At 37.4% G+C, this 11707-nt stretch overlaps 2 protein-coding genes across 7 annotated transcripts; one reads left to right on the forward strand and one right to left on the reverse strand.

Moving 5' to 3' along the window:
* Window positions 1-1137: 1137 nt before the first annotated feature.
* Window positions 1138-10927, reverse strand: BZIP68 (basic region/leucine zipper transcription factor 68). 6 transcript variants are annotated; one of them, XM_086457884.1, is made up of 18 exons: window positions 10596-10927; window positions 10316-10413; window positions 10161-10217; window positions 9888-9974; window positions 8722-8811; window positions 8519-8608; window positions 8274-8446; window positions 8110-8164; window positions 6906-6948; window positions 6507-6808; window positions 4759-4836; window positions 4547-4672; window positions 3902-4081; window positions 3239-3324; window positions 3029-3107; window positions 1995-2127; window positions 1623-1904; window positions 1138-1545 (listed from the first exon to the last, which is right to left on the reverse strand). In XM_086457884.1, exons 2-13 carry the CDS (start codon window positions 10370-10372, stop codon window positions 3974-3976), a joined length of 1266 nt encoding a protein of 421 aa, XP_086314010.1. In that variant the 5' UTR covers window positions 10373-10413; window positions 10596-10927; the 3' UTR covers window positions 1138-1545; window positions 1623-1904; window positions 1995-2127; window positions 3029-3107; window positions 3239-3324; window positions 3902-3973. The 6 variants fall into 6 exon arrangements, with proteins under 6 accessions (XP_086314010.1, XP_086314008.1, XP_086314013.1 ...); XM_086457882.1 differs by having other exon boundaries at window positions 1623-2127; XM_086457887.1 differs by having other exon boundaries at window positions 1623-2127; window positions 6594-6808; window positions 10596-10926.
* On the forward strand, window positions 1611-2141 carry LOC147391630 (FAS1 domain-containing protein SELMODRAFT_448915-like). Its single transcript, XM_086459096.1, has one exon. The coding sequence runs from the start codon at window positions 1611-1613 to the stop codon at window positions 2139-2141; it is 531 nt and encodes a 176-aa protein (XP_086315222.1).
* Window positions 10928-11707: the final 780 nt, after the last annotated feature.

Here is an 11707-nt window from a genome sequence, read left to right on the forward strand (position 1 = left end):
CAAAAATATGTCAATGAAAAAATGAGTTCAATGAATGCCTAGGCCTCCCATTTTAATTATTGTTTTTTCTAATAAAAGTAACATAAAATAAGAGGGTCAAGTAGTAAAATAACATCTAAATTTTAACCCCACCTGTGAAAAGGGAGATAAGTGCAATTATGAAAATGTTACAGGATCAAAATAGAATTATATCAAACTATAGGTGGTCAAAGTGTAATTTATTACCCTATTAGTTTTAAGGGCACGCTATATCCTAAATTTTCTAATACTTGGGACATTGGCTTCATGGAAGGCAAATAAAACGTTTCGCGTCAAATGAAACAGAATTTACCAATCAAGTTAAGTTTTAGAGGTTGTCCAGCTCTTTATATCCTTAACATTCAAAAACATATAGCTTGGTTCGAGACGAAGGAATGCTTTCGAAGACCCTTACAGTGGCAACCCAAAAAATTCAGCATGTGTACCAGCTGGGCTACAAAGCAGCCGGGGTTATAAAGCCCTGTGAGAACACCTCAACTGGTGAGGAAGGCATCTCAGCCTGGTTAGCCAGGCAACCTTGGCCAAGGTGTTGTAGATTCACACCATTGATTGTCAGGCAGGCTGAAGCAATCTTTTGTCCATGTTGACACCAATTTCAAGCATGGTTTCAAAACTCAATTTTAATTATTTTAAGAAAAATCTACAAAATCCCCATTGATTCGGCCAAGATTTCAAAATATCGTCTGGGACATCTCGTTTATCTCACGAGATGATGTAAATGTTGAGACATAGTGTATATCTGTATCGTTGCCGAATGAGAAGATCATGTCTTGGCGAGTCATCTCAGTCGTGGATGAGATTTAAAACCATGATCTCAAGGCAACATGTGGGATGTATTGGTCGTGCATAAAACTGATCCTCAAAATTTGGATGGGAACCCAACAATATTCAGACCTTCGCATTGTTTATAAATAGTGCTTCCAGGGCATTTTGGACCTATTGACAAAATAAGGTTATCAAATAACAAGAGATTCACTAGTAGGGTCTCTCCATGATCCAAGTACCCAAATAATCCAACCTTTCCATCCAAAAGTTCTGATGTTGGACAACCCTCCTTTGAGATCAATTCTCATGTATTTGATACTGAGCCCCATCTAATTACTCCAAATGCCAACAATGTCCCACCAAAATTGAAGAATTTCATTGTGGTGCCAGCAAATACAAGTTATATTGCCAGTACTTGCAATCAGATAGAAACATTAAACGCATGGCAAAGAGAATATTCCTGTTATCATCTCTCGACATAGGAAAGGGGGGCATGAACTTATAAATCACTAACCACACAATCCCATTGATCACTTAAGGAAAAAAAAAAAAAATTAAAATGGAACAATGGGTCATCAAAATGGGTTTACTACACTAACAATGTTGAAGAAAATGTTAACTATAACTTACTGAACTAGGTAAACTGAGAAGTCACATGTAAATCCTGACAGTAAAAGTTCCAATCATGGAGGATGAGTGAACCTAGTTGTTGCAGGAGCAGAGAAGCATGCCCAAACTAATCTACAAAAACACCAAGAACCAAACAACTATAAATAAGAAGCATAAACAGAAGCAAAAAAATACACATGGCGACTTACCTGACAACGTCAATCCTGCTAATGGGTTTCATCTTGTCGTCCAGTGCAGCCAACACGCCTTCAAGAAGTGGGGACCTCATTACAGCAATCAAAGACATGCAAATTGCCAACTACTTCAGCTTTGTGATGCTGATTAATATGCTCCCACCGGAGAGGATACCAAGGAATATCACCTTCTTGATGCCCAGTGACCAGATGCTGTCACAGATCTCACTGCCTGAAAATTCAGTTCACGAGTTCCTGTTGAGGCATTCGATCCCTTCTCCACTGATTTACGATCATCTAAAACATTTACCGACTGGGTCCATGATCCCAACTTCTGAAGCAGACTTCAAGCTCACAATCTCCAATAATAGTGGAAGAAACTTACACCTCAACAACGTCCAGATCATCAGTCCAGACGTCTGCACTACAGGATCTTCAATCGCGTGCCATGGCATAAAGGGGGTGCTGAGGATTACAAAAGCCAGGCACAATGCAACATTTGCTGCACCTCCCAGCTCGCCTGCAAATCCATAGTAGCCATTAGTAACCCAATTTGGTAGTTAGGATCTAGATTATATTTTGAATATTTACCAATAAGAATTGTCTGATCAGATTAGGATTCCTAGTGTTTTGAATTGATTAGGATACCAAGGTTTCACAGATTCAAACCGAGGAAGAAGAAATATTCAGGAGAAGTTCATTGTCCATTCGATAGAGGCAAGATGTATGGAGGCCACCCCCAAAAGTGGTCATATCACTAAAATATATCAGGTTGCATGTCTTCTATTTTATCTTTTTGGTTCATAATTAGTATCAGAGCACTTTTTTGGATTGAAGGTCTCGTGGGCTCAAAGGAGAATCAGATTGTCGTGAAAGCTAAAGGTTGCAGAAAGACCCCCTTTGAAGCCCCTTTGCTTTGTGAATGTTTTAGTATCACATTGTGCTCAGGTGAGGATCTGAAGATTGCAAAAGATCCGAAGGTTAGCCGACCTCAAATCTTTGGCATATGGCTTTGACAAAGCTTTCACAAAAGGGTGGTGGAATGTTAGGCATCCAATTTGGCAGTAAGGATGAATAGATTTTGAATATTTACCAGCAAGATTTATTTGATTAGATTAGGATTCTTAGTTATCAAAATTTATTGAGATATGTAGACTGTCCTACTTTATCTATGGAGGGCTGGTTATAAACAAGGGTTCAGGGATTTGGATCTAGGAAAAGAAATATTAGGGAGAAGTCCATCAGAAGAATTCTACCCCCACGAAGAAGTAAGATGTATGGAGGTCGGCTATCACTAAAATTTATTAGTTTTTATATATTTTATTAGGGTTTTATTATTCAGGTTTGTAACAGAAGCTGCAACTCTTTTCTCTTCAAAAAAAAAAAAATTATACTTAAACAAAGAAATAAATAAATTGAACCTGATAGTCCATCATGGCCATCATTGCCTCCATCTCCAGTCGATCTCCTGAATCAAATCCCCACTCTCACCCGACCAACCTTTGATTCAGTCAAGATCAGAGGATTATTCCATAAACACCATGTATGATACTGTCACTAATAGCATTTAAGACAGAATAGGAAAATTGGACAATTTTTAGGGATCCAAAACATCAGATCAGCTCATTTACCTGTGTAACTGATGATCTAACCCGCACGGTTAAGTTGAACAATATGTTTCTCTGAAGTTTCCATGCTGTTGTCTGGCTATAGAAACCTAAATTTAGATAAGAAGAGCTTTAGCATAAAATTTAGACATTTTGCAGATCCTATTTTCCTTTCTATGGTGAAAGTGAATATACCTGAGGAATTCTAAATGTCCAAACAATTGTTTTTTTCATTTTTTTTTCAATTTGAAGCATTTGATTATATTGCATTCAAGCAAAGCATCAAATACACAGTCCATTTAAGTATAGCTATGAAACTAAAGATAAGATCCATGAAAGCTCCAACACAGAGCTTCAATAAAGTTTCACCGTTCGTTGTCAATATATATAGAATATATAGATCGTACAGAAAAGTCCTTCACAACTACATAAAAAGCTTCATAAGGGTACATCAAATTTATAGTTTATTTCTTCTCCCTACATTATACATCGCATCCACCATAAGTAATACAAAGGTAGATAATAAACGTAACTGCTAGGTAACAGAGAAGAGATATAAAACAGGGTTCCCACCCTATGTCCTACGTCATCAAGTCTTAAAATATTGGCTGAAATGACAAGGGATGACAGGTTTAAACAGAACCCGTGACTCGAAACATCAGATGTGATGAATTTTGAAAAACATACTATAAGTACTCGCTGCTGCTAATGGGTTAGGTTATGCTCAGGAATGGGTAGGTGAAGCAGGAAGACCGGGTCTTAATGACCACTCTGCCCCAGTTCTGTTTGCCCTGCTTGTTGATCGTCATCACCAGAATGCTCATCATTCCTGCCTTCATGTCCTCTGGGGATTTCCCCAAGTCTCTCCTGCAAAATCCCAGTTGTGAATATTATTAGCTAGCGTATTACAAAAGAGAGATTATATTTCCACACCAACTTTTGCTAGCACCACCTCAATTCATATGTATATCACCAAAGAATTGGCACACATCTTAGGGAAGTATTAGAAAAGTTGGTGTGGCAATAGAACCTCTCTAAAAAAAGGGATATCATGAAAATTATGATCAGATGGATGGGAATCATTAGAAACAGGCCCCAATAAGAATATCTCTGATAACAGAATCATAATTTCATAACCATTCAATAGTCTTTCTTTTGATAGACCAAATAAGTGAGACAATCATATGTTATGATCATCCATTCAGATTTATTTTCAATTAATGAGATCTAAATGAGTATGAGGGAATCAATTTACAGACTGTATTACAGTCAACAACAATTGAGACTATAGATTAACTCTTCTTGCAGACGCTAGTGTTATACGGGCATCACCTTGAGAGAATTATTCTGGGAGAGAAGATGCTCGTACTCGCTTCTGATACGAGTCACTTCTGATTTGAGGGAGGAGTTTTCTTCTTTTAAAACTTCTACACGCTGAGCCAACTCTTCACATTCCGCCTGAATCTCATAACCACAAACAGTTACTCAACAAAACACAATGCCATGTAATATGAACAGAGGACATTGCAGGGTACAACACATACCTGCTTACGCAACCTGGATCGACGGGCTGATTCCCTGTTTGACTGCTTTCTTCTCTGCCTTTTAAGCTCTCTTTCATCCTGAATTCGAAAGATGATTAACCCGTTTGGATAGAAAGTAGCTTTGAGAGAAAGTAATTTTCTTTTGCTTTGTTAAAAAGTTGGGATTTTGCTAAAGTAGTTTTCTAGAACGTTACCCAAACAAGCTTTTTAACTTTCAAAAGTAAAAAAAAGTTACTTTTTAAGTGCATCCAAATGGACTTGATGTGCATAAGAAAAAGTTGATAATAAAGAGCGCCATTATGGCATCCTTGAATACAAGCCCACTCTTGCAGAACACATAAAGTGCCCCGACATAGAAGGTATAAACATTAATTAAAAAACTTTTAATTGATTTACACATTCCATATATCAGTAAGATTGTACCCGTGATATATGCCTCAAAAGAAGCAAATACCATCAAACACCCAAACAGTACAGTATTTAGATAAATGCCTCAGGCTGTATAAACTGCAAATAGTTCGTCATAGGGTGAGCTAGAAGTATACACTAGAGGTAATGTTCAGAAATCAGTAATGGTCGTAGTCTCGAGCTTGACAGATTAACCAATATATCTAGAAATATATCGCAATGTCAGAAGATCCAGTAGTGAGAACAATTTAAATTTGCTTATAATATATGGAAACAATATGCATTGACACGAAACAATACATTAGACAGTGCTAGAATCATAAATAATCTAAAACACAGTTTTTAAACTTAAAGGCAATTAATATACCACTAAAGTAATATATTTATTATATATGTATATAGGTATCCGTTGACTCCTAAGAATGACTTATGAAAAAAACACATGATTCCAACCCTTTAAATGCAAAATCCAATGGTTGAGATTTATGTGCATCTTGATAACACAAATCTCAGAGATACTTATCCCGAGGATATATCTCAACCATTGGATTTTGCATTTAAAGGGTTGGGATCATGTGTTTTTTTCATGAGTCATTCTTAGGGGTCGAGGGATCCTGAGTATATATTCACCAACATGCACCAATACACTAAAACGCACTAAACTAAATAATGATTTTTCCTTGGATAAGCTAAAAATATATATTAGTAAAGTGATGGTATTCAAACCATGGCATTAAAGCAGGCAGTCATTCCATGGCCTCTTGGTAATGGACTATGTTTTCCTGAAGTCTGAATGAATGGTAGTTTAGGTCTATCACATAAAGCATAAGTAGCATGCTTGGACAACGTTTTCCTGAAATCGGAATGAATGGTAGTTTACGTCTATCACATAAAGCATAAGTAGCATGCTTGGACTACCTTCACTCACTAGAGCAGCCCCGCTTGCTCAGGATGAGGCAAACTCCTTGTACAATGTGTAAGTAATCCACATCCATGGGATCAGCGGCATACTATTCTAAAATTTACAATAACCTTATTATGCATATCTTTTTCCCTGATGCTTACGGGCAACTATTATGCAAGTTAAAGTGGCATATCTAATAATAATGATCAAATGTACAAAAAATGATAAAAAAAGTGGTATAGATACAAATTAAGTTTATCCCAGTTCCTGAGCAGAAAATAATAACGAAAAGAAAACTCAAAACAATCAAAAGTTAATAATCTTGCCAAGTGGAATTGGCAACAAAGGGAACATGGCCATTTCAAAAATAAAATAACTGATTTGTAAAGAACACTGATTTGAATTTCAAAAATTAGGAAATAAAGATTTAAAGAACCTGTACCCAAAGCTCCGATTGAACACCCTCACGGGATCCAACAAGAGCAGTAGGGACCACTGCTCCGGTAGCTGGTGTAGAAGCTACCTTGCCACGTGTTGCAGGTATAGCCGCTGAGGTTGGAGTACCCCAATAGTCCATCCCAATGTTCAAATTTGTAGTCGGACCAGCCACACCTCCAGGAGCACCACCTACTGGCATTGGCATGATAGCCATTGTTTGATTCACCATGGCATGTTGTGCAGTACGAGGCACTCCATTCTGAGGACCACAAGCAGCATTGCCATTTTGAGATGCTTCAGCTGTAATTAATACATTAAATAACTAACTCATTAGTATCGGTTATGATTGTCAACATAATGGGTAATAATGGATAAAACATACTGTAATAGCGTGTACCATGTAAAGTATCTTGTCTTTGGGATGCCTTCTGCTGGGAATCCTGCAACAAAATGAGTAATATTATGGATATGGTATGTCTGGGAACAAAAGAAAGAAATCTATATATAGGGATGAGTGACTCGATTTTGACCATCCAGTAGTGGGCCACCAATTAAGTGATAACTCGAAAGTCAACAAAATAGGAAAAATATATTATGATTCTCAAATGTCCATTTTAGTTGTATTCTTTAGCATGTCAGGCCATCCCTTTTAGACATCCTTTTGCTCACTTTTGCTCGACCACACGGTTGTGATAGACCACCAATTTGAACTTTGAGAGCTTGTATACTCATGCTGTCTGTTTCACTCTTTTCTTCTCAATGAAATATAATCTTTTACAGAGAAAAAATGGCCTTTGAGAGCAGCAACCATGCATGACATGCCAACTAAGAGTTTAATATGTAATTTCAACATGGCTAAGATATTAGTAAGCAGATATATGAGGCTCCTCCAAAAGCATGTCTAAAATATAATCCTACACGAATGTTCCTAAAAACTAAATCATCCAAGCTGACATGAACTACTTGTGCCTCAGAGATATAGGATCTTACTGCATCCGAACTCCCTATTAAAAGTTTCTTTGGTCAGAAGGAGAAATCCAAATTATAAAAAGGTTTTCTGGTATGGAAGAAAGATAGGATTGATGGGCACCACTATACCCAGTATCCTCTTTGTATTCCTATCCTAATTATTTGGGGTTATGAGGATACCCAGTTCTAGATCCTTCACATGTTATAGCAGGCACCTAATACCGATACAGCAGCAGTACTCAAGCACCGTAGATACACATGGACATCACATACACGTGTCCAAGACCAACAATATAAAAAGATAAATAAAAACATCACTCAAATTAACGAGTCCCAGTAGGCAAGCAAATAAGTGGGGTTTAGTTGGTATGTGTGCCTAATAATTTCACATGAGTAATCGATGCATGCGTCTGGAACTTTACAAAGTGGTTAAAAAATATCTCGGTGGCCCGTGTGTACTGAATATAGATTTCTGCTACCTTCCTGAGCAAGCTTTGCTCCAACTCACTACTCCCCCCCCCCCCTCTCTCTCTCTCTCTCTCTCTCTCTCTCTCTCTCTCTCTCTCTCCACCCTCTTCACACATCTGAAGCAGTTCAATAGAATGGAAGTAGTGAGCTTCAATGGTACTTACATTCTGAGAATTGGCATCACTCCCTTCACTTGAACCTTCGCTTGCACTCTCAGCACTGCAGATCAGTTAGAATTTCAAGTACAATGTAGACTAGTCAGAGTGAGCATGAAGTCGTAGCTAAAGGTTCATTGGGGTAGGAAATTAATCAACTATATCAATTGTACCTTTGGGAAAAGACTCCATTGGCAGATGCTCCAGATGTTTTAACCAGCTCATTATTGTTCTTGCCCGTAACCATATTCAAACTGCCTAAACTTCCCTTTGATCTCTTAAGGGGACTCCTCTCCTTACCATCTGATGACTTACCATCTGCTTCCACGCCACCATGCACAGTTCCCTAAAAACAAAATTAAATTTTACACTCCAAACTCATCTATATGGACACAGATGTGTGTGTTCTGTGGTATACCAAACAACTCTGTGGTTCAGTTTTACTCACAGAAGCTTCAGCATGGCCATTTGGAGAAGGCATGGCATACGGACTGAATGGATGCGATCCCTGTTAAAGATTAAGTGACAAAGAAGTAAAACAGTAAGGAGACTGAAGTGCATGTTCACAGCGTGAAAAAGCTGACAAAGATAACTAGAAAACATGATGGATAAGGAAAATACTGGAGGCATAGATGGGTGAGCATATATCCCTCCATGGGGATACATTGCAACATATGGAGGTGGCGGGGTCCCATATGGAGGCATAATGTGCTGCAACGAAAAACAATATCAGAACCACCACCATCATACAAATAGTGAAAAAGACTGAAGTAAATTCAATTTGCATTGCACATATTACTAAATACTAACACGAACAACAACTTTCACGAGCATAAACCACATGGATGCACAAATAAAAATATGGATAACAAATTAACAGTCAACTGAACAATTCCACAAATCTTCTACTAAGGTTTATTCCACTTTCTCTTTTTCTTTACCATTGTAATGAGAGAAGGTGGAGTAGAAGTGATACGACACCAAAATCTGGATCTTTCAAATGCTCCCACCCTTGCATTTAAACTTACTATAATGATGGTCATTTTGGTCGAAACCCCAAAATTGCAACCCACTACACTATAATCATGATGTTTAGTTTTCAAAATTAGAAAAACATAATTTTTTGTATGTAATCTTCAATAATCCTTAACCAATATTTTAAATTGCAAATAAGCCCTTTTGAAGTCCAAATCACATAATCTTGAAACTAATCAACATTTTATACAGAATACTTCCTATATGATACTCTAGAGACCTCTTCACTAGAGTGGCAGAATTGTTATTGTCTTGTGGAGGGAATGGTATGGCCAATTCAGACCAATCATCCACAGATAACCCTTGGGATTAGCCACATGAATAGTGCCATCATACAGCCTATCATGGATTGCACATTTCTCCTATGAATTGTAGTCATCATAAACTGTTTTTTAACATATATATGTTAAAAACCCTATTTTTAACACCGTGGGCAATCTCTTGCGCTGAAATTTGCCATATGGGAAGGAAAAAAAATGAAAGGACCCCTCAAGACTGTCCACCCAAGCTACTGGATGTAAAGAAAACCGTGTCACTCCCGTGTAACCCCCCAAAAAACACATTAACCTTTCTATAAAACATCAAGCATTGATGGAAATCTGAATAATTAACACATGAACGAGTTTAACCGGTTTGATAGGTATTTATCTCCAACTCGTAGCTATCCAGGAATTCGGGAAAGATCAGGTAAGAGAAATCAAACCACCCAATCTCACTCGTAGAATAGAACATAAGTTATGATAAATGGATACCTGAGCTCCCCACATGTAAGGATGAGCTTGGGGACTCGACGCCACCGGAGAATGAAAGAAGCCATGCGGAGGAATTGGCGAATATGCCTGTTACAAAGACAAAACCCGGATTAAAAAATACTGAAGAGTGAATAATAAAACTACACAAAAAAAATAAGGGCTTCTTGGATCATAGTAAGTATAAAATTAGGGTAAAATTGGCTATGCAAACATGATCTTCAACTTGAAATCTAGACAAATAAATAAATAACAAAGGATTATAGCTTGAAGCACCTGAAATCCGGACCAATCCGGATATACTGCACCAGTGGTTGTGCTTGGAGGCTGCTCCTGAATAACAAAGCATGCAAATAACAATAAGTTGAAGAAATTCAATTGAAGTCAAAACCAGCAAAAACTACTAATATTACAATAACATAAAAGCTTACAGGCGTCGCAGGTGCCTTTGAAACTTTCGCAGGTGTATCCGTCTCTCCACTGCCCATGATTCAAGACCACCTCCTCCTATAAATCCTCTCAATCCAACCTGAAAATCATGAATTTTCTTCGAAAGTCAGATACACGATCACAATTCAAATCCAAACAATCCAAAACCCTAAGATAAGAACAAAAATAACCACAAAAATGGAAATTTTTAGGATAAAATTTCACATTACTTCGTTTATAATCCGTAATCATTACAAATCGAATGAGGAGGATGAAACTTACATTCAAGAAATTAGGTTTTGTTGCCCTATAACCGAAAAGATAAGAAGAAACAAAATCAGAGTCAAAGCAGCTACTAAATTAGGGCAAATTCGAGAAAACAATTGATCCGCCCCCACAAAATCGAAGAAAGCGAATAACACAAAGGATTAGGGTTTCAAAGAGCGGATTCAGTCATCTTCGCGAGGATTATTTCAGTTGCGGACAGAGAGCGAGAAGAGAGAAACTAAAAAAAACCCTTATTTCTCTTTCTTTGTTTCTGTCCTGTTTTAACTTCTTCGTCCCCCATACTCTCTATCCCCTCTACCTGCAGTCAGACCTACTTATACTCGTATAAGTATACATATATAAATTTATACGGATAATATACTGTATTATTACAGCTTTTCGGTGAGGAGTTCGTCCTCCCTTGTTTCCACTTTGGGTATATATATATTTTTTAGAGCTGCTATTGGCACCCTAACTATTAGTTATTACATCCCAATTAAAATAAATAATTGGTTGATAGTGAGTAAAAGTTGGGTGCCAATAGAAGTTTTCTCCACACACAAAAATTCACTAGATTTCTATTTTTTGAGTTTAGGAATTTACATGAGCCTAATAATAATTGTAAACAATTACCGAAATTGTTTGAACAAGTGTTGTACTGTCAAGACAATAATTTGAGCCAAACCTTTGTAAAGTTTGAATAGTGTGTTGTAATCTTTAATTGGAGTGTGATAAATAATTTTAGAAATTTGAGTGTAATAAGTAGAAGTTAGGGTGCTAACAACAGATCTCTCTCTCTTCTTCTTCTTCTTCTTTTTTTTCTTTCTTTTTTTTTAGGGGGGTGTATTTTCATGATTGTACTATAATATTTGGGGGTGCTTAAGCAAGAGTAAGACCACACCTCAAGAAGTGGAGGTCTTGAGGTCAAATCTCTCCTTAGGAGCCACCCCCAAGGATTTATTCTATAAATTACTTGGTATGTGTGAGGGAAGGGATTACATGTGCCCTAAGGATTAGTCAATGCTTTAAAAAGTTGGACACCTCAGTTCTCAACATGGTTTCAAAACTCATTCGAGACCAAGACGTATCACCCAAGGCATCTTGGTATCGCCCAGCAACGAGACGGA

The sequence above is a fragment of the Akebia trifoliata genome, chromosome 11 (genome assembly GCF_017979445.1).
Source record: "Akebia trifoliata isolate Shusen 1 chromosome 11, ASM1797944v1, whole genome shotgun sequence".
Classification (NCBI taxonomy): domain Eukaryota; kingdom Viridiplantae; phylum Streptophyta; class Magnoliopsida; order Ranunculales; family Lardizabalaceae; genus Akebia; species Akebia trifoliata.

Excerpts from the sequence above, each read along its gene's own strand:
- LOC147391630 (XM_086459096.1), top strand. The coding sequence starts at position 1,611 with ATGGCGACTTACCTGACAACGTCAATCCTGCTAATGGGTTTCATCTTG.
- BZIP68 (XM_086457884.1), bottom strand. The coding sequence starts at position 10,372 with ATGGGCAGTGGAGAGACGGATACACCTGCGAAAGTTTCAAAGGCACCT. Across the intron at positions 9,975-10,160 it reads CGGATTGGTCCGGATTTCAG|GCATATTCGCCAATTCCTCC; the intron begins GTGCTTCAAGCT and ends TCTTTGTAACAG. Across the intron at positions 4,837-6,506 it reads AATCGGAGCTTTGGGTACAG|GATGAAAGAGAGCTTAAAAG; the intron begins GTTCTTTAAATC and ends TTTCGAATTCAG.